The sequence below is a fragment of the Cherax quadricarinatus genome, chromosome 51 (assembly GCF_038502225.1).
Source record: "Cherax quadricarinatus isolate ZL_2023a chromosome 51, ASM3850222v1, whole genome shotgun sequence".
Taxonomy (NCBI): Eukaryota; Metazoa; Arthropoda; class Malacostraca; order Decapoda; family Parastacidae; genus Cherax; species Cherax quadricarinatus.
Window position 1 is genome coordinate 11,701,680 of NC_091342.1, and position 27,900 is coordinate 11,729,579.

Genomic DNA, 27,900 nt, shown 5'->3' on the forward strand with positions numbered 1-27,900 from the left:
TACAATCAAAAAGAAGTGCTAAGCCACATGGTTTCTATAATTCCCACCAGTGGGTTATTGCTTTGCTCTTGTGGATCACTTCTGTATTTTCAAACACACCCAGTGACACACTCCTCACCACTCTCAAGATACTGGCATATCTCTCACTTGGTTTCAATACTGAACACTTTCTTTTGGAGCTGAGTAAATGATACAGTAATATATATAGTTAATAGTAACACAAAACAAGTGATTTAGTAGCTTGTGATTACACAGTGGTAAAAGACAAGTTGCATAATTATGAAAATGACAAAGTACTGAACAAGTAAAGGAGTGAGACACATGCAACAGTTGGGTATCTTTATTGTTGAGATGTTTCACATAAATTGTAGAATTCTTCAGTCAGTCCCTTCAGGCTGAGGGACTGACAGCCACTTTCAAGTTGAAGGACTGATTGCATCATCGATGCTATGCCATTACTCTTGCTGCTTCACTTATGTATATGTGTGCATCAAGCAAGAAATAAGAATATGGAAAGAATTTTGGAGTACTCCAACAACTATATGAAATAAGGACACCAATATAGTGATTAAAATAACTAATGTGAAAAATCTCTTTAAAAATATTAATGTTGCAAATGCCCAAATAGTGATTGATTGTGTAATATTACTTATCATTTTGTTACAGACTTCTCCAGAGCATCCATTCTTGCCCCATCTCAATGTGATCATCTGTATTGTAGCCAGATACTTTAACCAGGAGGATCTTGCTGATGGATAATAAAGGAAAACCACTGTGGTACAAGTAAAAAAATAATCTTTGATCAAAATTTTCATCTGTTGCTGAAATGTAATAGGGCAGAATTTGGTAAGTGATAGGATAAAAAGCATTCTTAAACTTTAGTCTTGTGTTCATTTACTCACTGAAATCTGAAATCTTTATCAATTTTTATCACTACAATTAGAGGGAAAAGTGTCGAAGCAACAGGGGTCATAAAGCACTTGGGGGAATAGGCTGCAATCTAGTTTGATCCAAGAAAGGATAGGTTTGGTTCCTTGGATCAAGAGTCCATCTCCAAATTACCTCCCTTGAAGGAGTTACTTCTCAATAAATTTAAGTTATATTTGTGTTCAACTTTTTTTTTTTTTTTTTTTTAAAAAAGTTGGTCGTCTCCCACCGAGGCAGGGTGACCCAAAAAAGAAAGAAAATCCCCAAAAAGAAAATACTTTCATCATCATTCAACACTTTCACCACACTCACACATTATCACTGCTTTTGCAGAGGTGCTCAGAATACAACAGTTTAGAAGCATATACGTATAAAGATACACAACATATCCCTCCAAACCGCCAATATCCCAAACCCCTCCTTTAAAGTGCAGGCATTGTACTTCCCATTTCCAGGACTCAAGTCCGACTATAAGAAAATAACCGGTTTCCCTGAATCCCTTCACTAAATATTACCCTGCTCACACTCCAACAGATCGTCAGGTCCCAAGTATCATTCGTCTCCATTCACTCCTATCTAACACGCTCATGCACGCTTGCTGGAAGTCCAAGCCCCTCGCCCACAAAACCTCCTTTACCCCCTCTTTCCAACCCTTTCGAGGACGACCCCTACCCCTCTTTCCTTCCCCTATAGATTTATATGCTTTCCATGTCATTCTACTTTGATCCATTCTCTCTAAATGACCAAACCACCTCAACAACCCCTCTTCTGCCCTCTGACTAATGCTTTTATTAACTCCACACCTTCTAATTTCCACACTCCGAATTTTCTGCATAATATTTACACCACACATTGCCCTTAGACAGGACATCTCCACTGCCTCCAACCGTCTCCTCGCTGCTGCATTTACCACCCAAGCTTCACATCCATATAAGAGTGTTGGTACTACTATACTTTCATACATTCCCTTCTTTGCCTCCATAGATAACGGTTTTTGATTCCACATATACCTCAACGCACCACTCACCTTTTTTCCCTCATCAATTCTATGATTAACCTCATCCTTCATAAATCCATCCGCCAACACGTCAACTCCCAAGTATCTGAAAACATTCACTTCTTCCATACTCCTCCTCCCCAATTTGATATCCAATTTTTCTTTATCTAAATCATTTGGTACCCTCATCACCTTACTCTTTTCTATGTTCACTTTCAACTTTCTACCTTTACACACATTCTCAAACTCATCCACTAACCTTTGCAATTTTTCTTTAGAATCTCCCATAAGCACAGTATCATCAGCAAAAAGTAACTGTGTCAATTCCCATTTTGAATTTGATTCCCCATAATTTAATCCCACCCCTCTCCCGAACACCCTAGCATTTACTTCTTTTACAACCCCATCTATAAATATATTAAACAACCATGGTGACATTACACATCCCTGTCTAAGACCTACTTTTACCGGGAAGTATTCTCCCTCTCTTCTACACACCCTAATCTGAGCCTCACTATCCTCATAAAAGCTCTTTACAGCATTTAGTAACTTACCACCTATTCCATAAACTTGCAACATCTGCCACATTGCTCCTCTATCCACTCTATCATATGCCTTTTCTAAATCCATAAATGCAATAAAAACTTCCCTACCTTTATCTAAATACTGTTCACATATATGCTTCAATGTAAACACTTGATCTACACATCCCCTACCCACTCTGAAGCCTCCTTGCTCATCCGCAATTCTACATTCTGTCTTACCTCTAATTCTTTCAATTATAACTACCGTATACTTTTCCTGGTATACTCAGTAAACTTATTCCTCTATAATTTTTACAATCTCTTTTGTCCCCTTTCCCTTTATATAAAGGGACTATACATGCTCTCCGCCAATCCCTAGGTACCTTCCCCTCTTTCATACATTTATTAAACAAAAGTACCAACCTCTCCAACACTATATCCCCCCCTGCTTTTAACATTTCTGTCATGATCCCATCAGTTCCAGCTGCTTTACCCCCTTTCATTCTACGTAATGCCTCACGTACCTCCACCACACTTACATTCTGCTCTTCTTCACTCCTAAACGATGGTATACCTCCCTGGCCAGTGCATGAAATTACCGCCTCCCTTTCTTCCTCAACATTTAAAAGTTCCTCAAAATATTCTCGCCATCTACCTAATACCTCCCTCTCCCCATCTACTAACTCCCCTACTCTGTTTTTAGCTGACAAATCCATACTTTCCCTAGGCTTTCTTAACTTGTTTAACTCACTCCAAAATTTTTTCTTATTTTCATTAAAATTTCTTGACAGTGCCTCTCCCACTCTTTCATCTGCTCTCCTTTTGCACTCTCTCACCACTCTCTTCACCTTTCTTTTACTCTCCATATACAGTGGACCCCCGGTTAACGAACTTTTTTCATTCCAGTAGTATGTTCAGGTGCCAGTACTGACTGAATTTTTTCCCATAAGGAATATTGTGAAGTAGATTAGTCCATTTCAGACCCCCAAACATACACGTACAAACGCACTTACATAAATACACTTACATAATTGGTCGCATTTGGAGGTGATCGTTAAGCGGGGGTCCACTGTACTCTGCTCTTCTTATAACACTTCTGCTTTGTAAAAACCTCTTGTAAGCTACCTTTTTCTCTTTTATCACACCCTTTACTTCATCATTCCACCAATCACTCCTCTTTCCTCCTGCCCCCACCTTCCTATAACCACAAACTTCTGCCCCACATTCTAATACAGTGGACCCCCGGTTAACGATATTTTTTCACTCCAGAAGTATGTTCAGGTGCCAGTACTGACCGAATTTGTTCCCATAAGAAATATTGTGAAGTAGATTAGTCCATTTCAGACCCCCAAACATACACGTACAAACGCACTTACATAAATACACTTACATAATTGGTCGCATTCGGAGGTAATCGTTATGCGGGGGTCCACTGTACTGCATTTTTAAAACTATTCCAACCCTCTTCAACCCCCCCCACTACTCATCTTTGCACTAGCCCACCTTTCTGCCAATAGTCGCTTATATCTCGCCCGAACTTCCTCCTTCCTTAGTTTATACACTTTCACCTCCCTCTTACTTGTTGTTGCCACCTTCCTCTTTTCCCATCTACCTCTTACTCTAACTGTAGCTACAACTAAATAATGATCTGATATATCAGTTGCCCCTCTATAAACATGTACATCTTGGAGCCTACCCATCAACCTTTTATCCACCAATACATAATCTAACAAACTACTTTCATTACGTGCTACATCATACCTTGTATATTTATTTATCCTCTTTTTCATAAAATATGTATTACTTATTACCAAATTTCTTTCTACACATAGCTCAATTAAAGGCTCCCCATTTACATTTACCCCTGGCACCCCAAATTTACCTACTACTCCCTCCATAACATTTTTACCCACTTTAGCATTGAAATCCCCAACCACCATTACTCTCACACTTGATTCAAAACTCCCCACGCATTCACTCAACATTTCCCAGAATTTCTCTCTCTCTCCTCTACGCTTCTCTCTTCTCCAGGTGCATATACGCTTACTATAACCCACTTTTCACATCCAATCTTTATTTTACTCCACATAATCCTTGAATTTATGCATTTGTAGTCCCTCTTTTCCTGCCATAGCTTATCCTTCAACATTATTGCTACTCCTTCTTTAGCTCTAACTCTATTTGAAACCCCTGACCTAATCCCATTTATTCCTCTCCATTTAAACTCTCCCACCCCCTTCAGCTTTGTTTCACTTAAAGCCAGGACATCCAGTTTCTTCTCATTCATAACATCCACAATCATCTCTTTCTTATCATTTGCACAACATCCACGCACATTCAGACTTCCCACTTTGACAATTTTCTTCTTCTTATTCTTTTTAGTAATCTTTACAGGAAAAGGGGTTACTAGCCCATTGTTCCTGGCATTTTAGTTGACTTTTACAACACGCATGGCTTACGGAGGAAAGATTCTTATTCCACTTCCCCATGGATATAAAAGGAAAAGTAATAAGACCAAGAACTATTAAGATAAAATCAAAGAAAACTCAGAGTGTGTATAAATAAACATGTACATGTATGTGTAGTGTGACCTAAGTGTAAGTAGAAGTAGAAGTTCAACTTATACTTGATTAAAGGGTAAATAATATCTAATCTTTTTATGCCCAAGTACTGTATTGGGAATGTTTTTGTGAAGCTTGTAGGTGTGTGAGATAATCCAGATTATTATTACTCTATTTGAAATAAACACTTATGGGTCATATAGTGATGAGGTGATGTGTAAAGAAACTTGGGTAACCCAAATCAATTGACAAGACAAATATTCGAAGACAGTCATATTCACTACCAGTACTGGGATCTCAAGATGCTTTTCACCGAGTCACAGGCTCACAAGTCGCACTGAGCAGGTAACTTTAAAATTGAGTCGTCAGTTTCATTTGTTGCATATTTAAAAGAATAATTCCACTTAAATTCATACAGTATGACATTAGTGAAGAAAGTTGCTTTAAATCCTGTTATTTTGTTTTAGATTCCATGTCAGACTTTTTTTTTCTTCTTTGACTAAACACAGGACTAAGGTTGTGAGGCTGTGTGATATTATGCTAGGTTGTGGGGAAAGCAACACTGAACATTGATCTAAATTGTACATCAAGGACTTACTAACAAATAAATAAATTACTACATCATACCTTGCAGAGGTTGTGACAAAAAAATGCTTCAGCAAAACATCAGGAACGCTAATTCACTTGTTGAAAAAGCTGAAATGCCTACAGCACTGGATGATAAAAATAATGCCTGCTCACAACCTAAAACAGCAAAGTGACACATTATGGAGTTCATTGAAGCCAAAATAATAGTTCTTGACAATTATTTGCCCCTCAAGGAAGGTTCCTTGATGCTGATGAGGGGCTCTTGATCTAGGGAATTGGATCTGTGCTCCAGTTCCTCGAATTAAGACTGAATGCCTTCCACATCCTCCCCACAGGTGCTGTATCATCCTATAGGTTTAGTGCTCCTCCCTTGATTATAATAATAATAATGAAAATTATTTGCACAGATGCAAGTATTTAGAAGCAGCAATGATATAAGTTATCAACCCCATACTACAGAAGTTGGGTGGCTCTACCATATCCAGAACCCCAGCCAAACAATTGCTACTCAACATTGATACAACCATATGATGCCAAACTGAGCCAAGAAGCACTGCTGGAACCTTACTGGCCTCATTCATTAGTCCAACCTATTTTTAAAATTTACCTAATATGTTACCTGATTTTTAACCTATGCTGATCTCTTGCCCTATACTATATATACTGACTGTTTAACTTCTCTGTATTAGGACTGAAGAAGCCACTCATGTGAAAACATTTCCTTGATAAATGTCTCAGCTTGTGTGTTACCTACAATATTGCCATGTTCTGTATGGAAAACATCTTGTTGGCCCTAATTAGTTTCATGTATTATGATCTTAAAATGAAAATTACCCACTAATATTTTTTTACTTTATATGTACATTGGAATTGAACAGTGTTTTTTAATAATACTGTACAATAAAGAAATACAGTACATATTCATGTTGGATTATTAACCCTAAGGCATAAACCACTTTGTAATATTTGCTGCATGAAAAAACTATTCTGCATAAGAAAAAAGGTTGAATATTTAAAGTAAATTGTATGGCAATGCCCACAAGGTGTGGAATGTACAGATACTTCAGTGTAATGAACCAATAGGGGAGAGGGGTTATCTGCTTAAATGAAAATCCAAATGCACTGATGGTACTACTAGACATACTAGGAAAAACTAATACAGTATGGTACAAGTATATGCACCTGGAGAAGAGAGAAGTGTAGAGGAGAGAGAGAGATTTTGGGAAATGTTGAGTGAATGCGTGGGGAGTTTTGAACCAAGTGTGAGAGTAGTGGTGGTTGGGGATTTCAATGCTAAAGTGGGTAAAAATGTTGTGGAGGTAGTAGTAGGTAAATTTGGGGTGCCAGGGGTATATGTAAATGGGGAGCCTTTAATTGAGCTATGTGTAGAAAGAGATTTGGTAATAAGTAATACATATTTTATGAAAAGAGGATAAATAATTATACAAGTTATGATGTAGCACGTAATGAAAGTAGTTTGTTAGATTATGTATTGGTGGATAAAAGGTTAATGGGTAGGCTCCAGGATGTACATGTTTATAGAGGGGCAACTGATATATCGGATCATTATTTAGTTATAGCTACAGTTAGAGTAAGAGGTAGATGGGACAAGAGGAAGGTGGTAACAACAAGTAGGAGGGAAGTGAAAGTGTATAAACTAAGGAAGGAGGAAGTTCGGGTGAGATATAAGCGACTATTGGCAGAAAGGTGGGCTAGTGCAAAGATGAGTAGTGGGGGGGGGGTTGAAGAGGGTTGGATGAGTTTTAAAAATCTAGTATTAGAATGTGGGGCAGAAGTTTGTGGTTATAGGAGGGTGGGGGCAGGAGGAAAGAGGAGTGATTGGTGGAATGATGAAGTAAAGGGTGTGATAAAAGAGAAAAAGTTAGCTTATGAGAGGTTTTTACAAAGCAGAAGTGTTATAAGAAGAGTAGAGTATATGGAGAGTAAAAGAAAGGTGAAGAGAGTGGTGAGAGAGTGCAAAAGGAGAGCAGATGATAGAGTGGGAGAGGCAGTCAAGAAATTTTAATGAAAATAAGAAAAAATTTTGGAGTGAGTTAAACAAGTTAAGAAAGCCTAGGGAACATATGGATTTGTCAGTTAAAAACAGAGTAGGGGAGTTAGTAGATGGGGAGAGGGAGGTATTAGGTAGATGACGAGACTTCTTTCGCACAACATATCTGTCCATAGTGGCCTGTACCTCTCGTTCCTTTATGATTTGTCTAAAGTGGTTCACAACAGTGTCATTGTAACAGTCACCAGCACGGCTTGCAATAGCTGTGTGAGGGTGATTTTCATCAAAAAAGGTTTGCACTTCAAGCCATTTTGCACACATTTCCTTAATCTTTGAAGTAGGCAATTCCTTCAATTTCTCTCTCCCCTCCTTTGAACCAGTTTCCCCAGGTCTGGCCTCTTGCTCTTGAAGTTGATCTATCAGCTCATCAGTGGTTAGTTCTTCATTGTCCTCCTCCACCAACTCTTCCACATCCTCCCCACTAACCTCCAACCCCAAGGACTTCCCCAATTCCACAATTGATTCCTCAACTGGTATACTACTCCTCTCAGGGTTAGCCTCAAACCCTTCAAAATCCCTTTTGTCTACACATTCTGGCCACAGTTTCTTCCAAGCAGAGTTCAAGGTTCTCTTAGTCACTCCCTCCCAAGCCTTACCTATAACGTTTACACAATTGAGGATATTAAAGTGATCCTTCCAAAACTCTTTTAGAGTCAATCGAGTGTCTGTGGTCACTTCAAAGCACTTTTGAAACAGAGCTTTTGTGTACAGTTTCTTGAAGTTGGAAATGACCTGCTGGTCCATGGGCTGCAGGAGAGGAGTGGTATTAGGAGGCAAAAACTTCACCTTAATGAAGCTCATGTCCCCATAAAGTCGCTCTGCCACGTCTGTAGGATGACCAGGGGCATTGTCTAACACCAGGAGGCACTTAAGGTCTAATTTCTTTTCAGTTAGGTAATCTTTCACATTGGGGGCAAATGCATGGTGTAACCAGTTATAGAAAAATTCCCTAGTGACCCATGCCTTACTGTTTGCCCTCCACAGCACACACAAATTATCCTTGAGGACATTCTTTTGCCTGAACGCTCTGGGAGTTTCAGAGTGATACACTAATAAAGGCTTAACTTTGCAATCACCACTAGCATTGATATTTTGAGGAACTTTTAAATGTCGAGGAAGAAAGGGAGGCAGTAACTTCATGCACTGGCCAGGGAGGTATACCATCTTTTAGGAGTGAAGAAGAGCAGAATGTAAGTGTGGGGGAGGTACGTGAGGCATTACGTAGAATGAAAGGGGGTAAAACAGCTGAAACTGATGGGATCATGACAGAAATGTTAAAAGCAGGGGGGGGATATAGTGTTGGAGTGGTTGGTACTTTTGTTTAATAAATGTATGAAAGAGGAGAAGGTACCTAGGGATTGGCAGAGAGCATGTATAGTCCCTTTATATAAAGGGAAGGGGGACAAGAGATTGTAAAAATTACAGAGGAATAAGTTTATTGAGTATAACAGGAAAAGTGTACAGTAGGGTTATTATTGAAAGAATTAGAAGTAAGACAGAATGTAGGATTGCGGATGAGCAAGGAAGTTTCAGAGTGGGTAGGGGATGTGTAGATCAAATGTTTACATTGAAGCATATATGTGAACAGTATTTAGATAAAGGTAGGGAAGTTTTTATTGCATTTATGGATTTAGAAAAGGCATATGATAGAGTGGATAGAGGAGAAATGTGGCAGATGTTGCAAGTATATGGAATAGGTGGTAAGTTACTAAATGCTGTAAAGAGTTTTTATGAGGATAGTGAGGCTCAGGTTAGGGTGTGTAGAAGAGAGGGAGACTACTTCCTGGTAAAAGTAGGTCTTAGACAGGGATGTGTAATGTCACCATGGATGTTTAATATATTTATAGATGGGGTTGTAAAAGAAGTAAATGCTAGGGTGTACGGGAGAGGGGTGGGATTAAATTATGGGAAATCAAATACAAAATGGGAATTGACACAGTTACTTTTTGCTGATGATACTGTGCTTATGGGAGATTCTAAAGAAAAATTGCAAAGGTTAGTGGATGAGTTTGGGAGTGTGTGTAAAGGTAGAAAGTTGAAAGTGAACATAGAAAAGAGTAAGGTGATGAGTGTATCAAATGATTTAGATAAAGAAAAATTGGATATCAAATTGGGGAGGAGGAGCATGGAAGAAGTGAATGTTTTCAGATACTTGGGAGTTGACGTGTCGGCGGATGGATTTATGAAGGATGAGGTTAATCACAGAATTGATGAAGAAAACAAGGTGAGTGGTGCGTTGAGGTATATGTGGAGTCAAAAAATGTTATCTATGGAGGCAAAGAAGGGAATGTATGAAAGTATAGTAGTACCAACACTCTTATATGGATGTGAAGCTTGGGCTGTGAATGCAGCAGCGAGGAGGCAGTTGGAGGCAGAGGAGATGTCCTGTCTAAGGGCAATGTGTGGTGTAAATATTATGCAAAAAATTCGGAGTGTGGAAATTAGGAGAAGGTGTGGAGTTAATAAAAGTATTAGTCAGAGGGCTGAAGAGGGGTTGTTGAGGTGCTTTGGTCATTTAGAGAGAATGGATCCAAGTAGAATGACATGGAGAGCATTTAAATCTGTAGGAGAAGGAAGGCGGGGTAGGGGTCGTCCTCGAAAAGGTTGGAAGGGGTAAGGGAGGTTTTGTGGGCGAGGGGCTTGGACTTCCAGCAGGCGTGCATGAGTGTGTTAGATAGGAGTGAATGGAGACGAATGGTATTTGGGACCTGACGATCTGTTGGAGTGTGAGCAGGGTAATATTTAGTGTAGGGATTCAGGGAAACTGGTTATTTTTATATAGCCGGACTTGAGTCCTGGAAATGGGAAGTACAATGCCTGCACTTTAAAGGAGGGGTTTGGGATATTGGCAGTTTGGAGGGATATGTTGTGTATCTTTATATGTATATGCTTCTAAACTGTTGTGTTCTGAGCACCTCTGCAAAAACAGTGATTATGTGTGAGGGAGGCGAGTGTTGAATGATGATGAAAGTATTTTTTTTTTGGGGGGGGATTTTCTTTCTTTTTGGGTCACCCTGCCTCGGTGGGAGACGGCCGACTTGTTGAAAAAAAAAAAAAAGAAAAAAAATACAAGTGCCCAAAAATGTGAGTTAAAAGTTGGATACAGTAATTTTTCTTGCCTTTTCTAGTGGCTAGATGAGCATACAGTAGGTATATTCCCATGTTGTCTAGTGGTGACTCAGAATAGCTCTTATTCTGAGTTAAAGGCACTATGAAGCTCTAGCAGTAACATTGCAGGTGGTGTGAGACACACAGATATGTGGTACAGGAGATGCAGATGGTGTGGGAGACACCATATGTTTTGCTACACCATACTCCTCATGTATTCATGCCACCAAGATGCCCAGTTTCACTTTCCCTATTAGCTAAGATTTCTAATTAACACTCAAATTCATACACTTTCTTTTAACACAATCACTTACCATAGAGGCCCTTGTTAATAACAGTATACAGGGTACTTTATTATAATAAGGATGAACACTAAATCCAGGGGGAAACTGGAGACCATATGACAATGGTACATGAGCATGTTTACACGCAATAAAAAACTGACGTGGTCTGAGCCAGTGGCCCTGCTTACCCAGTAGCAATGAAAATTGATAGGTCCTGGTATCAGCCCACACTGGACAAACCTGTGACTGGCCTGCTTCATCAATGGTGTTACTGAACACCTCCCATATGGACAACAGTGGGATGCAATGGACTTGGTCGGCTTCACTGATAATTATGCCAGACACCCCCACGCAACAGACTCGTCAGGTTGTGGTCAAACCAGATTTTGTGTTCGTTTTATCTGAAATTCACTGCATGGCGATCTGCTATACTAAGGTTTTACTGTACTTGAGGGGTCAAGGTAAAAGCATTAGAGAAATGTGTAAACTTGAGGCATGAAAGGCATATTGTAAATCAAACTTAATCTTCTCTTCCTGCAACAAACCGGCCATATGCCACCGAAGCAGGGTGGCCCATAAAAAAAAAAAAGTTTCTCTTTTTAAATTTAGTAATTTATACAGGAGAAGGGGTTACTAGCCCTTTGCTCCCGGCATTTTAGTTGCCTCTTACAACAAGCATGGCTTACGGAGGAAGAATTCTGTTCCAATTCCCCATGGAGATAAGAGGAAATACGTAAACAAGAACAAGAACTAGTAAGAAAATAGAAGAAAACCCAAAAGGGTGTGTATATGTACGTTTGTACATATATGTGTAGTGTGACCTAAGTGTAAGTAGAAACAGCAAGACATACCTGAAATCTTGCATGTTTATGAGACAGAGAAAGACACCAGCAATCCTTCCATCGTGTAAAGCACGTACAGGCTTCCATTTTACACTCACGTGGCAGGACAGTAGTACCTCCCTGGGCAGTTTCTGTCTGCCAACCTACTACCTAGAATGGTTCTTTAAAGAAAGAGGAATTAAAATTTTGTCTGCAAAAACAGCTGGATATAAATGTAACAGTAAATTCATTATTCTAGAGAAAAACTGTTTATATTAAATAGAAAATAATGAAGACATGCTGGAATTGTACAGCTAATAATTCTCTTGACAATCACAGTATATGCGATTCATTTGCATGTGTGATAAAAAATTTCATAATTACATTTATGGGGAAGCACTAAACCCATAAGGTTCATACAGGAGCTGAGACTTTCATCCAAAGGAATGTTACTACAATTTTACTCCCATCACAAACAAAGGGTATTGGAAAAGGAAATTATTACTAGACTCACAGTAAAAGCATCACTCATATGGTTCATTCAGCACTATGGCAAATGAGAAATTTATGCAATTTAAATTTAAGTTAATGAGTAAAAAAAATAGCTAGTGGAATGAAACAGGCTAACAGCTCAAGGGAGGTACCTTGTTGCTGGTGAGGGTTTCTTGATCCACGGAATTGAACCTATGTTCCCTTTTCTTAGATTATATCTGATTGCCTCTCATTCCCAAAGGCACTGTGAGAACCCTATGGGTTTAGCACTTCCTCATAATATAATAATAATGCACATCTCTTACTATAATCCTTATCTTTATCACTTGCCTTCCCTTCACAGGAAGTGCAAAGCAATGCCAGTGAAGGACTCTTGATTTCACAAATAGAAACCACCCTTTCCTTTCTTGAATCAGAGGATACTGTATGACTATTATGAGTTTAAAGCCTCCCCATAAATATAACAGTAAATCCCTAAACTCGTTCGGGGTTATTCTGTGCTACACAACTAAAGTGAAAGAGGTGGTGATGTTGAGGGAAGACCAATGGCAGAAAACTCATTATGTTCATTGGGGCAGCACGAAACTCATAGGGGTCATACAGCATCTATAGGAATGAGAAGTAATTTGGATCAATCCAAGGCAGAGAAGGACAGATCCAATTTTGTGGATCAAGAACCCCCTCACCAGCCTCAAGGAACCTCTCTTGAAGGATACTGGCAGAAAGAACGATACGGGGTTAGTTTCCATAGCAAATCTGTCGCGTAAGATATTAAAAACTGAGTCCACATTACATTGTAGGCAGGACCTTAAGAGAACAAAATAACCTACTAAATTACCAATCATACTATTTCATATTTTTATTAAATTGAAATGCTGTATGTCTGTATTTTTTATTAAAGATATATTTACAATCATTAACTACAGTAATACCAAACTGCAACACTGTAATACTGGAGTCTATAGCCAGTATAATGTATTTGCAACAACCTGTGAAAGGAGCTTTTACTTGAAATACCAGTATATAAAATAAATATTTTATCACTATTTTTAACATACTGTAAGTAGGAAAAATTATACAATTACCTATCCAGTTTGTTTCCCCAATACACTGTACTAAGGTCATCAATTGAAGAGGAACACTTCATTCTTCCTGGGTTTCTGACTGAGGGTATTCCACTGGCCCTCCCTTCTCCAGCCAATCTTCATATGATCCAACATATACCCTAATAATAAAACCTTTTTAAAAGTTAAATAGTAGAAAGATTTAAATGCATATGTACAGCACCATTAAATACACATATAAGAATACAAAGTATTATTATTTTATTGTCTTCTTCTTCTTCTTTTTTAAACAAAATGTCTGTATCCCACCAAAGCAGGGTGGCCCAAAAAGAAAAACAAAAGTTTCTCTTTTCAACCTTAGCAATGAGAAGGGGTTACTAGCCCCTTGCTCCCAGCATTTTAGTCACCTCTTACGACACACATGGCTTACAGAGGAAGAATTCTGTTCCACTTCCCCATGGAGATAAGGAAATAAATAAGAACAAGTACTATTAAGAAAATAAAAGAAAACCCAGAGGGGTGTATACATATGCTTGTACATGCATGCGTAGTGTGACCCAAGTGTAAGTAGAAGTAGCAAGATGTACCCGAAATCTTGCATGTTTATGAGACAGAAAAAAGACACCAGCAATCATACCATCATGCAAAACAAGTACAGGCTCTCATTTTACACTCACTTTGAAGGACGGTAGTATCTCCCTGGGCGGATGCTGTCTACCCACCTACTACTTACTATTTTATTGTCATTGTTATTATTAGTTTTATTCACACGTGTTTAACTCAAAGGGGTCATACAGCACCCTCTAGGTATGTTCCCCGAGGGTAAAAAGCAGAATAAATTTTTTTTTTATTATCACACTGGCCGATTCCCACCAAGGCAGGGTGGCCCGAAAAAGAAAAACTTTCACCATCATTCACTCCATCACTGTCTTGCCAGAAGGGTGCTTTACACTACAGTTTTTAAACTGCAACATTAACACCCCTCCTTCAGAGTGCAGGCACTGTACTTCCCATCTCCAGGACTCAAGTCCGGCCTGCCGGTTTCCCTGAATCCCTTCATAAATGTTACTTTGCTCACACTCCAACAGCACGTCAAGTATTAAAAACCATTTGTCTCCATTCACTCCTATCAAACACACTCTCACATGCCTGCTGGAAGTCCAAGCCCCTTGCACACAAAACCTCCTTTACCCCCTTCCTCCAACCTTTCCTAGGCCGACCCCTACCCCACCTTCCTTCAACTACAGACTGATACACTCTTGAAGTCACTCTGTTTCACTCCATTCTCTCTACATGTCCGAACCACCTCAACAACCCTTCCTCAGCCCTCTGGACAACAGTTTTGGTAATCCCGCACCTCCTCCTAACTTCCAAACTACGAATTCTCTGCATTATATTCACACCACACATTGCCCTCAGACATGACATCTCCACTGCCTCCAGCCTTCTCCTCACTGCAACATTCATCACCCATGCTTCACACCCATATAAGAGCATTGGTAAAACTATACTCTCATACATTCCCCTCTTTGCCTCCAAGGACAAAGTTCTTTGTCTCCACAGACTCCTAAGTGCACCACTCACCCTTTTCCCCTCATCAATTCTATGATTCACCTCATCTTTCATAGACCCATCTGCTGACACGTCCACTCCCAAATATCTGAATACATTCACCTCCTCCATACTCTCTCCCTCCAATCTTTCATCACCTAATCTTTCTGTTATCCTCATAACCTTGCTCTTTCCTGTATTCACTTTTAATTTTCTTCTTTTGCACACCCTACCAAATTCATCCACCAATCTCTGCAACTTCTCTTCAGAATCTCCCAAGAGCACACTGTCATCAGCAAAGAGCAACTGTGACAACTCTCACTTTATGTGTGATTCTTTATCTTTTAACTCCACGCCTCTTGCCAAGACCCTCGCATTTACTTCTCTTACAACCCCATCTATAGATATATTAAACAACCACGGTGACATCACACATCCTTGTCTAAGGCCTACTTTTTTTTTATTATTATCACACTGGCCGATTCCCACCAAGGCAGGGTGGCCCGAAAAAGAAAAACTTTCACCATCATTCACTCCATCACTGTCTTGCCAGAAGGGTGCTTTACACTACAGTTTTTAAACTGCAACATTAACACCCCTCCCTCTTTCCTACATACTCTAACTTGAGCCTCACTATCCTCGTAAAAGCTCTTCACTGCTTTCAGTAACCTACCTCCTACACCATACACCTGCAACATCTGCCACATTGCCCTCCTATCCACCCTGTCATACGCCTTTTCCAAATCCATAAATGCCACAAAGACCTCTTTAGCCTTATCTAAATACTGTTCACTTATATGTTTCACTGTAAACACCTGGTCCACACACCCCCTACCTTTCCTAAAGCCTCCTTGTTCATCTGCTATCCTATTCTCCGTCTTACTCTTAATTCTTTCAATAATAACTCTACCATACACTTTACCAGGTATACTCAACAGATTTATCCCCCCTATAATTTTTGCACTCTTTTGTTCCCTTTGCCTTTATACAAAGGAACTATGCATGCTCTCTGCCAATCCCTAGGTACCTTACCCTCTTCTATACATTTATTAAATAATTGCACCAACCACTCCAAAACTATATCCCAACCTGCTTTTAACATTTCTATCTTTATCCCATCAATCCCGGCTGCCTTACCCCCTTTCATTTTACCTACTGCCTCACGAACTTCCCCCACACTCACAACTGGCTCTTCCTCACTCCTACAAGATGTTATTTCTCCTTGCCCTATACACGAAATCACAGCTTCCCTATCTATATTCTTAATTTGGTAAAATTCAGTTAGGAAGTTGTATACATATACATTACAGTATACTCATAAAATATTCTCATCATATATTTTTGTAATATGTGCTATACATGACAAGATCTTTTATTAATCCTGCTTTTCCTCCTCCAAATGTAATAATTATTATTTTCCCTTTCACTGTACATACTATGCATGCCACTTGCAGTATTATGAGGGTGATTTATGGTAATCATAATAATTTTCATGATAAATTAGTCAAAAAAATTACACAATATTTAAGTGGCAATATAATTTGATTAACTGAAATGATCACTGCAAGTGTTTACATCAAGTGCTTGAATCATGTGACTGCTCAGTGAAAGATACATATAATTTAAGTGGAACTGCAACATCCCCACCCTTCTTTTAGTGTGCAAGCACTGTACTTCCCACCTCCAGGACTCTGACCTGGCTAACCGATTTCCTTGAATCCCTTCAGGAAATGTTAATGAAGGAATTTAGAGATACTGGTAGACTAGTCCTGAAGGTGGGAAGTACAGTGCCTTCACTAGCAAGACAGCAATTGTATCAATGATGATAAATATGTTTCTCTTTTTCTTAGGTCACTATACCTCAGTGGGAGACAATTGTTGTGTATAAAAGAAAAAAAATCAACACAAACTTTAGGAAATAGTCATTCAGTGTCAAGGTAACAAGTGAAATCAATCAAGATGGGAAGGTGGTGAAGGCACAAAGTTCTAAATGTATTTTGCCTCTAAGTAAAAGGTCCAGGGATCAACCTGACATGTCAGAATATATGCTCAAAGTCAATTTTCTCTAATTGCTTCTTTGTGCCCATGACAGATCTAGATCTAGTAAAAGGGCTTTCAATCTAGGGAAATGGAGCTATCCTCACTTCCCTGGATCAAACCTGATTACCTCCCATTCCTCAAGCACTATATGATCCCATAGTTGACTTGGTGGGTGTATAAATCTGTAGTGGAGAAGAGGGGTAGGGGTCATCCTAGAAAAAGATGGAGGGAGGAAGTAAAAGAGGTTTTGTGTGCAAGGGGCCAGGACATGCAGCAGGCATGTGTGAGCATGTTAGATAGGAGTGAATGGAGACGAATGGTTTTTGGGACTTGACAAGCTGTTGGAGCGTGAGCAGGGTAATATTTTGTCGAGGGATTCAGGAAAACCAGTTAGCCGGACTTGAGTCCTGGAGGTGGGAGGTACAATGCCTGCACTCTGAAGGTGGGGGTTTGGGATATTATCTGTTTGGAGTGACATCTAAACTGTCATGTCTGGGCACCTCTGCAAAGACAGTGATATTGTGTGAATGGTGGTGAGTGTTGAGTGGTGGAGAAAAAGTGTTTGTTTGTTTCTTTTTTGGATCACCCTGCCTAGGTGGGATATGGCCGATTTGTTGAAAAAAAAAATATTATTATTTTAGAATGATGTAAACAGATTGTAAGAATTAAATGTCTTCAAAAGCCTCCAAATAATTTGGAGAGAGAGAGAGAGACTAAGGAAGATTCCAGGTATCCAGATATGAAAAGCTCTGATGAGCTCACATCCCACTTAGAAAACAAAACTTACCTAACATTCTTGTAGCCAACTCCCATCATTGCCAACTGAGCGGTTCTAGCACGGATACCACCCAAACAACTGACAACAATAGGTTCAGCCAATTTTGGTTTGTCAAACCCAAGCTGTGAGGCAAATTCCTCTTCAGGAAGGAGGAGCTTAACGCCTAACATTTGCACTGAAATAAACGAAATGCAAGTTTTACATTTACATAAATAAATGTGCCCTATCTTTACTTTGTAATGTGTTCAGTCATACAGATACAGTATACTGCACAAGCTCCATGGCAACTTTTGTATACGTGTACTTCTTTTAAAAATTTGAAATACAGGAGGGCCCCACTGTACAGTGCTTCACTTTGTGGCATTTCATCAATGCAGCGGTTTTCAATTATACACATTCTTCATTTATTCAGACTTCCAACAATAAATATAGTCACCACTCACTATAAGCGAAGGATGAGAAATATTTTAAAGTAAGTAATGTGCGTACTGTATATGCATTTTTTAGGACTAGCTCTATTGATCACTTAATATATGATAGTGTAAACATGTTTTCAGGTTTAATATGCATTTGAAGGTGAAAAAAAAGATATGTTTCCCTTTATAGCAGTAGCCCAGAACCTAACCTGCTCTACAGCATAGAAATGGAGCATTTTGCAAAAATCTATTTTAAAAATTATGGTTATATGAAATGTAAATTGACTGTGCCATATACAATTATTTTCTAGAGTTATTCACTTTTTTATTGCAAGATTACTAAGCTTGAGTTACTGTAATGAATCATATCACAAATTACAAAACAGTGTAAGAGTCATTCTGCTTAATAACCTGCTTCTATACAGTATTTGTACACAATCTGAATACAGTATTAGATGCTTTTACATATATCATTTCCTACATAATACCTATACATATAACTACACTAACTAGAGATGGTTATAAATTTTCATCAGATATAAACTCTCTGAAGTTCCTAACACTTAAAAGTGTTCCACTCTTACTTACACACTAAATTCTTGGATTTAGGAATTCTTCCATTTAAGATTAGCTCATCAGGAGTACGAACGTCAATCAGGAGCAACTTATTGTCCTCTACTTTTTGTTTCAGTTCTTGAAAGTCGATATCTAAAGGAAAACTACCTTGTTAAAAATTTAAATAGAAAATACAGTATCAATACTGCTTATGTTTAAAAAAAAAGTATAAAAATACACAATATGACATATAGAACAGATATGACACTCACTTGTCATACAAAAAAAAAAAAATTCAAGGAAGATTCATTGATAATGTGGGCATCTTGATCCAAGGATTTGGACTAAATCATTGGATCAAACCTAACTGTTTCACATTCCCCAGATGTTGTGTGACCCCTGTATTTTTAGCACTCCCCCAATGAATATAATAATAACAATAACAATAATAATAATAATAATAATAATAATAATAATAATAATAACAATAATAACAATAACAATAACAATAATAATAATAATAATAATAATAATAATAATAATAATAATAATCAGGAGCAAGGGGCTAGTAACCCCTTCTCCTGTATATATTACTAAATGTAAAAGGAGAAACTTTCGTTTTTTCTTTTGGGCCACCCTGCCTCGGTGGGATATGGCCGGTGTGTTGAAAGAAAGAAGAAATAATAATAAATAAATTACTGAAAAATAGTGTATTGTATAAGACCCAACAAATTATTTTAACCAAGTGTTCTTCAAGTTGGGATCTTTCAATGTATGTAGATGTAGCTCTAACACACTTAGCTCACATGCTGAATGTCCATGGTTCGATCCCCAGTATGGGTGGAAACATTGAGCATGTTTCCTTAAGACACCTGCTATCCCTGTTCACCTAGCAGTAAGTAAGTACCTGGGTAAACAAACCATACCACGGGCGGGATTTGAACACGCAGGTTCAAATCCAGCCCGTGGTATGGTTTGTTTGCAATCGTGTCATTACGATTTCGTGAGTCATGTTAACGGCTTTGAGGGGACTTGAGCTAGAGTTCGTCACGGCCACCCTAGCTGGAGATTTGAACCCGCAGGTTCAAATCCCGCCCGTGGTATGGTTTGTTTGCAATCGTGTCATTACGATTTCGTGAGTCATGTTAACAGCTTTGAGGGGACTTGAGCTAGAGTTTGTCACGGCCACCCTAGCTGGAGATTCGTCTGTAAAAACTTGCATTTGTGGTCACAGTGGTGCCTATGCTAACCTTCCTATGGTGTAGAAATATACCTAGTTGGACGAATCTTATTGTGGCTAGCTGGTCCAGTGGCTAACGCGACGGTCTGGAGTTTTGAGACTCTCTGACCGCGGGTTCAAATCCCGCCCATGGTATGGTTTGTTTGCAATCGTGTCATTACGATTTCATGAGTCAAGTACCTGGGTGTTAGCCGACTGGTGTGGTCACATCCTAGGAACAAAATTAACTTAAGTTGCCCGAAATGCTCTGCATAACCAGAGGCTTTCTATACAATATGTCACTGATGTTAGCTAGGTCTGCATAAGTTGTATCATGTATTTGTAGAAATAAAATATTATTATTATATGTATTATTGTTATTAACTCTAGATGTTATAAAGGAAAGGAAACTGGATGTTCAAGCAGAGTTAAAAATACAATACATAATTAAAAAGGCTGGGAGAATTTTAACAGGCAGGAATAAATTATAAATAACACATTATTATATTCATAGGGAAGCACTAAACTTGTAGGTGGTCATACACTACCTGACTATGGGGGAAAATCAGGTCTTTTCATGGAAGGGAAGAACAAGACCCATTCTGATGATCAAGAGTTCCTCTTACCCCTCGAGAGGGGTAAGAGTAAAATGAATTATAGCACCATTAAGCCTTTTAGGTGATAGTAAGAACCAAAAAAAAAAAAAATGTAGGCGCTGTATGGCTCATCCAAGTTTAGTGTTTTCTTGTACAGAGAAGAGAGAACAAGGGCTATGAAATTTTAAATTCAAGATTTGTGTGGTTGAGAATAAAGTGGAGAGAGATGCAAATAGGAAGATGTCAAATGAATGATTAGGGAATTTTTAGCTAAGTGAAAGTAATTATTTGGGGAGAACTGAATGCAAAAGGGAAAATAACTGTTATAGAAGGTATAGCACAAAAGGTATAACTGTTGTAGAAGGTATATCATAAAAGTTTGGCATAAATGACAGTGGGGAAATATTTTGTCAAGTTATGCCTAAAACAAAAGGGGGTTTAATAAAGGGCAACACTACATGTTTCAAGATGAAAATATTGATAACCCTATGAACATAAGAGGTATGATGAAATGTGCAATAAGAACAGTATGATGCATTATGTACTAGTATAGAAAAGGTTGAGGGTAAGCTTTTAGAGGTACAATACTCTACCATCCACATGCTTTTAGTATGAATAACATGCTTGATCCTAGGCAGTAGGTTGGTAGACAGCAACCACTAAGGGAGGTACTACCGTCCTGCCAAGCGAGTGTAAAACAAAAGCCTGTAATTGTTTTACACGATGGTAGGATTGCTGGTGTCATTTTTCTGCCTCGTAAACATGCAAGATTTCAGGTACGTCTTGCTACTTCTACTTACATTTAGGTCACACTACACACACCCTTCTGGGATTTCTTCTATTTTTCTTACAAGTTCTTGTTCTTGTTGTTTATTTCCACTTATCTCCATGGGGAAGTGGAATAGAATTCTTCCTCCATAAGCCATGCATGTCATAAGAGGCGACTACAATGCCAGAAGCAAGGGGCTAGTAACCCCTTCTCCTGTATATATTACTAAATGTAAAAGGAGAAACTTTCATTTTTCCTTTTGGGTCACCCCACCTCGGTGGGATACGGCCAGTGCATTGAAAGATGCTTGATCAATACTAAGTAGCTACAGTAAGGGTAAGGTGTAATATAAGAAGGGTGCTAATAAGTAAATTATTAATGTATTATAATAATGGGGAAGCATAAAACATACAGTACCTGAGAAATAGGGGGCAATTAGATTTTATCTGAGAAAGGGGAGAGTAGCTCTCACTTGTAAGATCAATAACCTTAACTAGCATCAGTTGGTAAAGAGATGAAAGTTAATGAGTTAATGTAAAATGCTATGAGAGAAATGAACAATTATTGGAAGACTACATTGTTATATATATTTCCACAATACAGAAAATTTAACTCGGTGATATAATGTTACAGTATGGATATCTTAATTATTATTCATCATTACTACAGTAAAATGCAATCTTAACAATGCAATATCATGTGCCTAATGAATATTCCTTGCCTCTATATGTGTTGATATGTGCTGAATGATGCAAAAATTAAAACAATTAATAATATTTTCTCAACTATTACTAATGTACTGTAACACATAGCTTTTATCGGTCTTTCAAAAATCTAGTACAGTACAGTACAATAATAATTTAACAACCTAAGATTTTATAATTATTGAGAGCCTGTTCTTTTAAGAAAATTAACAAGCACTCGCACATCAAACCATAAATACAATTACAATAAAAAAATCCAATATAATTTTCAATAATGTAGTATAATTTTGAGTGTCTGATGCTGACTTCTACCGAACTTTAGCCTAGTACAGTGTATTACTGCAATTAACCTCCCTTTTTTTTCACATTAAGGAAATTCTTACAAACTGAAGTGAAATACTAATTTCCTTACAGGTGGATAGTTACCTGGTGGGAGTGTGACATTGGTAGTGAAGTACCGAGATGCTTGGATGAGAGAGGGAGCATAGAAATGGCAACCTGGCTTGAGGATTGCACGTGGTACCTGAACAAGCCAATTCATTTCACTTGCAGTTCTGTAAAATGTTTATAACAGCTAAGCATATAAAGTAATTAAGAACACTGCAATGAAAACCTAATTTACTGCATTACCAATAATGTTGTCATCCTGTCTGTATATTTTCCAGCATATTTATGCACTGTACATCCTGCAATATGGAGACCAGAAATAAGTAGCATAATCTAAATGAGGCATTACCAAAGATGTATAACGCTGAAGTATAATTTCAGGACTTCTATTTATATTTCTTGTTATGAAGCCGAGAATTCTATTAGTTTGACTGTAAACACTTTTGCACTATTGTCATGGCATTAAATTTCTGCTATCCCGAACTCATTTTTTTTTTTTTTGCATTTGCTATGCCTATCCTTGGATTAGAACTTACACTTGTCTGCACTTAACTGCGACTTCTCTGGCCACAACTTCATCCTATCCAGGTCATGCTGCCACCTAATATAGTGTCCTCATCAGAAATTATTTGACAACCTATTTTATTGATTTTGGCAACTTACTAATGCTGCTATTTATACTCTGATCAATATCATTGATGTAGATTGTGAACAATCTACATAACAACAATGAGTCCTAACACTGACCCTTGTGGCACACCACTTGTAATAACTCAGTATTCAGATTTCTACCCATTAATGCAAACTGTTGCCTACAGGTCAGCTATGCCTCAACCTAGGCGATAATTTCTTCTACTATACCATGTGCAGTTACTTTTTTAATCAGTCTTCTGTGTGGAAGTTTATAAAAGGCCTTACTTAAGTTCAAATACATAATATCATATTCTTTATCTTGGTCTACAATTTGTGGGTATTTCCATACCATCTACTATCAAAAATTTTATATTACAATGCAATACCAAAATAAAAAACTTACTTTCTTCAGGATATGTGCTGTTTACTTACTGGTTTCTTTTCCTCCCAATGACTGCACTAGCAGTGATGTGGAATGATTAATTGTGATGGTTCAGTGATGTCTATTGTTGCTGCAACTGCTTGCAGAAATCAGCATCCTAATGCTTCTCTCGTCTTTGCCAGGTTAAAATACTATTATTGATGGAATTTAGATACTGCCCAGTTAGTTGGTAGTGCAGAGGGTTAATGCTCTAGCTATATTCTACTTTATGTGTTACGTGAAGATTCCACCTCCTAAAGTGTTGTCATTGGTGAAGGGAATGTTTTAAACTTAAACAAATTATAATAGGATCTTGCTACCTAAATCATGGACCAATAGCCTCATCATTCCCATTCCAAAACCCAATCAACAAAATACATTCCACCCAATATCTCTTACTAGCTGCTTGTGTAAAATGTCTGAGATGATGACTAAGTCATCTTCTTAGACTGTAAGATAAGACAAGACTGTAAGATAAGACAACAGAAACACTTCCCTGTATCATGGGAAATTACCTCATTCCAAACCACTATCCCTCCCTTTCCCCCCAAATAGCTTCTTAAATCACAGCCATGATACCCCATGGCCTGGTGGCTAATGTTCTCATTTCACACAGCGAGGGTCCAGGTTCGATTTCCGGCGAGGGTAGAAACATTGGGCATGTTTCTTTACACTGGTTGTCTATGTTCCCCATCAGTAAAATGGATACCTGGGTGTTAGTCGACTGGTGTGGGTTGCATCCTGAGATAAAAGTGACTTAATTTTCCCAAAATGCTCTGCACAACAAGCACCTTTCTATGTAGTAGTATATCATTGATGTCAGATAGGCCTGTATACCTTGTACATGTACTTGCAAAAATAAAGAAATTATTATTATTATTATTATTGTAATTAACATTTTATAGCATGTAAACCACAAACAAGGAAATTTTTTATACGTATTATATATTAAGTCAGTTACGCAGCACTCTCTTCCACAAATTATGTATGTTGATGACTATGTTCACCAATTCTTTTAGGACAGCTGGCAGTGCCACTGTTGTCATACAGTGATGGTTCTCATATTAAAATTGGAGAATACATCAACACTTGGGCTTCTACCCTTCAAACTGAACTGTTTGCTGGCAGTGCTGGTGTTGTCATATAATGATGGTTCTCATATTAAAATTGGAGCATGCATCAACAACTAGGCTTCTGTCCTTCAAACTGAACTGTTTGCTATACTCCTTGTACTCAAATGTGTCCATGTATCTAAGGTTGACATGTTAACTGTAACTGGTTCTCTATCATCCATAAATGCTCTTAACTACATGAGTATCATTCGTGTCATTCTTGTGTCAGAAGCCAGTTACAGGTGTGGTATGTATCAATGTGAGATGGAATCAACATTGAAGACCAATGTGAATTCCATCTCACATTGGTCTTCAGATGCATAATAGAACTAATGACTTGGCAGAGTCATATATGTACATATGTACCTTCAAGGAGTAAGTAGGTTACAATCTTGGGCTATCAATTAGCAGTTTGAGAATAATAATACAAAAAAACTTCATTGGCTTGAGACTGAAGGAGATTGACACCAGTCAGCTCACCTATCATTCTATCATACAAGATGATTCACATATCTATAGTGCATCCAATGAAATAATCAGACTCTTGGATGTCACCACTGCTCGGCTCCGGTTGAGTTACAAGTGTCTTTGAGAGGTTGCATTAGTATCACCAGATGATAATAATATATCTTTATTTCTACAAGTACATGTACAAGGTATACAGGCCTAGCTAACATCAATGACATACTACTACATAAAAAGCCACTTGTTATGCAGAGCATTTCGGGCAAATTAGGTCAGTTTTGTCCCAGAATGCGGCCCACACCAGTCGACTAACTCCCAGGTACCCATTTTACTGATGGTGAACATAGACAACCGGTGTAAAGAAACATTCCCAATGTTTCTACCCTCGCTGGGAACTGAACCCAGATCCTCGCTGTGTGAAGCGAGAGCTTTAGCCACCAAGCCATGGGGCACCAGAAGACAACCAAATATAAACTCTCCCAGATGGATTATTGTAAAACTTTACATCATTATGAGCTGGAATGCAATAAAATTAGAGAGTTTGGCAACAACTCACAAGTGTTTAAGTATTTTTGTCCACAACTGCATATTACCAACCTTTCTGGAGAAATACCCTGACTCTACCTATTGTAAGTAACTCATATAACCACAAATTTAAATGCATTCATAATTTGTTAAAACATAAGGTAATAAAAATAATTCAAAACCACACAAACTACACTGTAATATTCTTTGACTGAATTCATGTCTGCATAAATAACTCGTCATGAATGTAACCAGATACAAGCATGTAAACAGTTCATTACCACTAAATAGCTTAGCTATCAAGTTTTGGGGCCCACTCCTTTGACCCATTATGTGCCTTTGTATATATTTTGACTACTCACCACATGATGTTTGTGGTACATAATAAAGATATTAAACTAATGTACACATGCCTTTACTTTCCTATTAATCATGTAATATTTCCTTTCCGATCTAGATTATTATTATTATACTCAAGGGGGAAGCACTAAACCCATAGGATTATACAGTGCTTGGGGGAGGGATGGAAGGTATTCAGGTTTAACTCAGGGAACTGGAGCACAGATCCAGTTCCCTAGATCAAGAGCCCCTCACCAGCATCAAGGAACCTTCCTTGAGGGGTTTCCGATCTAGAGCACTTTGGTTTGAGACCTGGTAGTACAGAAGGAAATTCCCAGAAATACTATAATACAAGGAGCCGAGTGGAAATGTCACTTCATCCGACTTTTTGGGGTTATCTTAGGCAATTTATACACGTTACTTGGTATGATAATTGTAGTTATGTGTTCCTGTACATAAATAAACTATAGTGTCCCCTGACTCAGTTGGCAACGCTCTAGCCGTACACACTAAGTAATAGTGGTTTAATCCCCGTCACGGGTGGAAACGTTGGGCACGTTTCCTTACACCTGCTGTCCCTGTTCACTTATCAGTAAGTGGGTACCTGGGTGTTAGTGGATTACTGAGTCGCATCCTGGGGAACAAAATTAAAGGACCCCAATCGAAATAAGACAGACAGTCCTCGATGACACACTTGGATTATCCTGGGTGACTAATCCTCCGGGCTAAATAAATCCCAACAAATCTTATCCATACTTACCTAATTCGTCTTTCTGGGTTTGTAAGGGCCACTGACAGCTTACGCTGCTCAAGCCCGGCCTCTCGATGCACAGATAATAATAATAAAATTATAATTATAATAATAATAACCTTTATTTCTACAAGTACATGTACAGGCCTAGCTGACATTAATGACATACTACTGTATAGAAAGCCCTTGTTATGCAGGGCATTTCCGGCAAATTAGGTTAATTTTGTCCCCAGGATGCTAACACCCAAGTACCTATTTTACAGATGGGTGAACACAGACAGCAGATGTCTTGTGAAAACGTCCTGTTTTCACCCGTACCAGGAATCGAACCACGAACCTCAGGGTGTGAGCCGAGTGTGCTAACAACTGCCCGAAGCTGAGCCATGAAAGAAAAGGGAACAAGAATCCCTTTGTAAACAGAAATAGAAACTAGAAGTTCCCAAATAGGCTAGGTGGCCAGAGTAAAATGAGGACAAGAGTCCCAGAGAGAATAAGGAAAATTTGTCATCTAGGAAATAAGTCACTTTGACTTTTATGGGTCATCCTAGGTAATCGACACATATGCTGCTATAATTTATGTAACTGTATTTATGTGTACCTGTACCTGAATAAACTTACTATGCTCAGGCGAGAGCGAGACATTCACACTGGACGGCTGGCGTCTTTCTTCTTCTTTGTTGGGTTTATCAGGGCCACTGACAGCATAAGCCGTATCGAGTACGGTTTCTCGATGGTACCAGGAAAATTTGTTGTCCAAGGCTGGGCGATGAAAGAAAAGGAACAAAAGATCCTTTGTAAATAGAGATAGAAACTTGAAGTTTCCAATTAGATCCGGTGGACCCCCTTGCCAAGCCCCAGCAGAGAGGGACGCCTACACTCCCACCTGAGCTCAGTAACCGACTTCCCACCAAAGACCTTTAAAGAATTTTCCGCAGAGAGGAAAAAAAATGGAGCTAGCTAAAAGCCGATGAACAGGTGCCCCTCCTGTCGAGCGCCCGGCGGCCAAAATAGATGAGGACAAGCGTCCCAGAGAGAACGGGGAAAATTTGTCACCGATACTCAGGCGAGAGAGAGCCGTCCACACCCGACGAAGGCTGGCGCAGAAGTCCTTGAAGGTTGGTTCAGAAGTTGTGTTGGTGTTATGGGGTTTATAGGGCCACTGACAGCAGCTCAAGAGGTTCTAGATTGTGATGAATGGTTTG

At 38.6% G+C, this 27,900-nt stretch overlaps 2 protein-coding genes across 12 annotated transcripts in view; one reads left to right on the plus strand and one right to left on the minus strand.

Annotated features, from left to right (window-relative positions):
• Gem2 (Gemin 2) overlaps positions 1 to 5,535 on the plus strand; it is a 32,554-nt gene extending 27,019 nt beyond the window's left edge. For both annotated transcript variants that reach the window (XM_070095844.1, XM_070095845.1), the window contains exon 7: positions 667 to 5,535. In XM_070095844.1, the coding sequence (XP_069951945.1) occupies positions 667 to 759 (93 nt within the window). In that variant the 3' untranslated portion in view covers positions 760 to 5,535. The remainder of the gene's footprint in view (positions 1 to 666) is intronic.
• Positions 666 to 27,900, minus strand: LOC128694660 (rhodanese domain-containing protein CG4456). Of its 10 annotated transcripts, none has more exons than XR_011393405.1 (6): positions 26,708 to 26,871; positions 22,492 to 22,619; positions 18,811 to 18,930; positions 17,816 to 17,981; positions 13,459 to 13,598; positions 666 to 748 (listed from the first exon to the last, which is right to left on the minus strand). XR_011393405.1 is itself a non-coding variant. In XM_053784856.2 (6 exons), exons 3-6 carry the CDS (start codon positions 22,604 to 22,606, stop codon positions 13,517 to 13,519), a joined length of 483 nt encoding a protein of 160 aa, XP_053640831.1. In that variant the 5' UTR covers positions 22,607 to 22,619; positions 23,518 to 23,640; positions 27,317 to 27,888; the 3' UTR covers positions 13,254 to 13,516. The 10 variants fall into 10 exon arrangements, 8 of the variants coding, with proteins under 8 accessions (XP_053640831.1, XP_053640830.1, XP_053640828.1 ...); XR_008407876.2 differs by lacking the exon at positions 666 to 748 and adding an exon at positions 13,254 to 13,362; XM_053784856.2 differs by lacking the exons at positions 666 to 748; positions 26,708 to 26,871 and adding exons at positions 23,518 to 23,640; positions 27,317 to 27,888 and having other exon boundaries at positions 13,254 to 13,598.

Bases quoted from the DNA above. Each gene is read 5' to 3' on its own strand.
- LOC128694660 (XM_053784849.2), bottom strand. From the start codon at position 26,865: ATGTCATTAATGTCAGCTAGGCCTGTACATGTACTTGTAGAAATAAAG. The intron at 22,620-26,707 runs GTAAGTATGGAT...AACATTTTACAG, and splicing joins AACCCAGAAAGACGAATTAG to AACTGCAAGTGAAATGAATT. The intron at 17,982-18,810 runs GTAAGTAAGAGT...CGTTTATTTCAG, and splicing joins TAAATCCAAGAATTTAGTGT to TGCAAATGTTAGGCGTTAAG.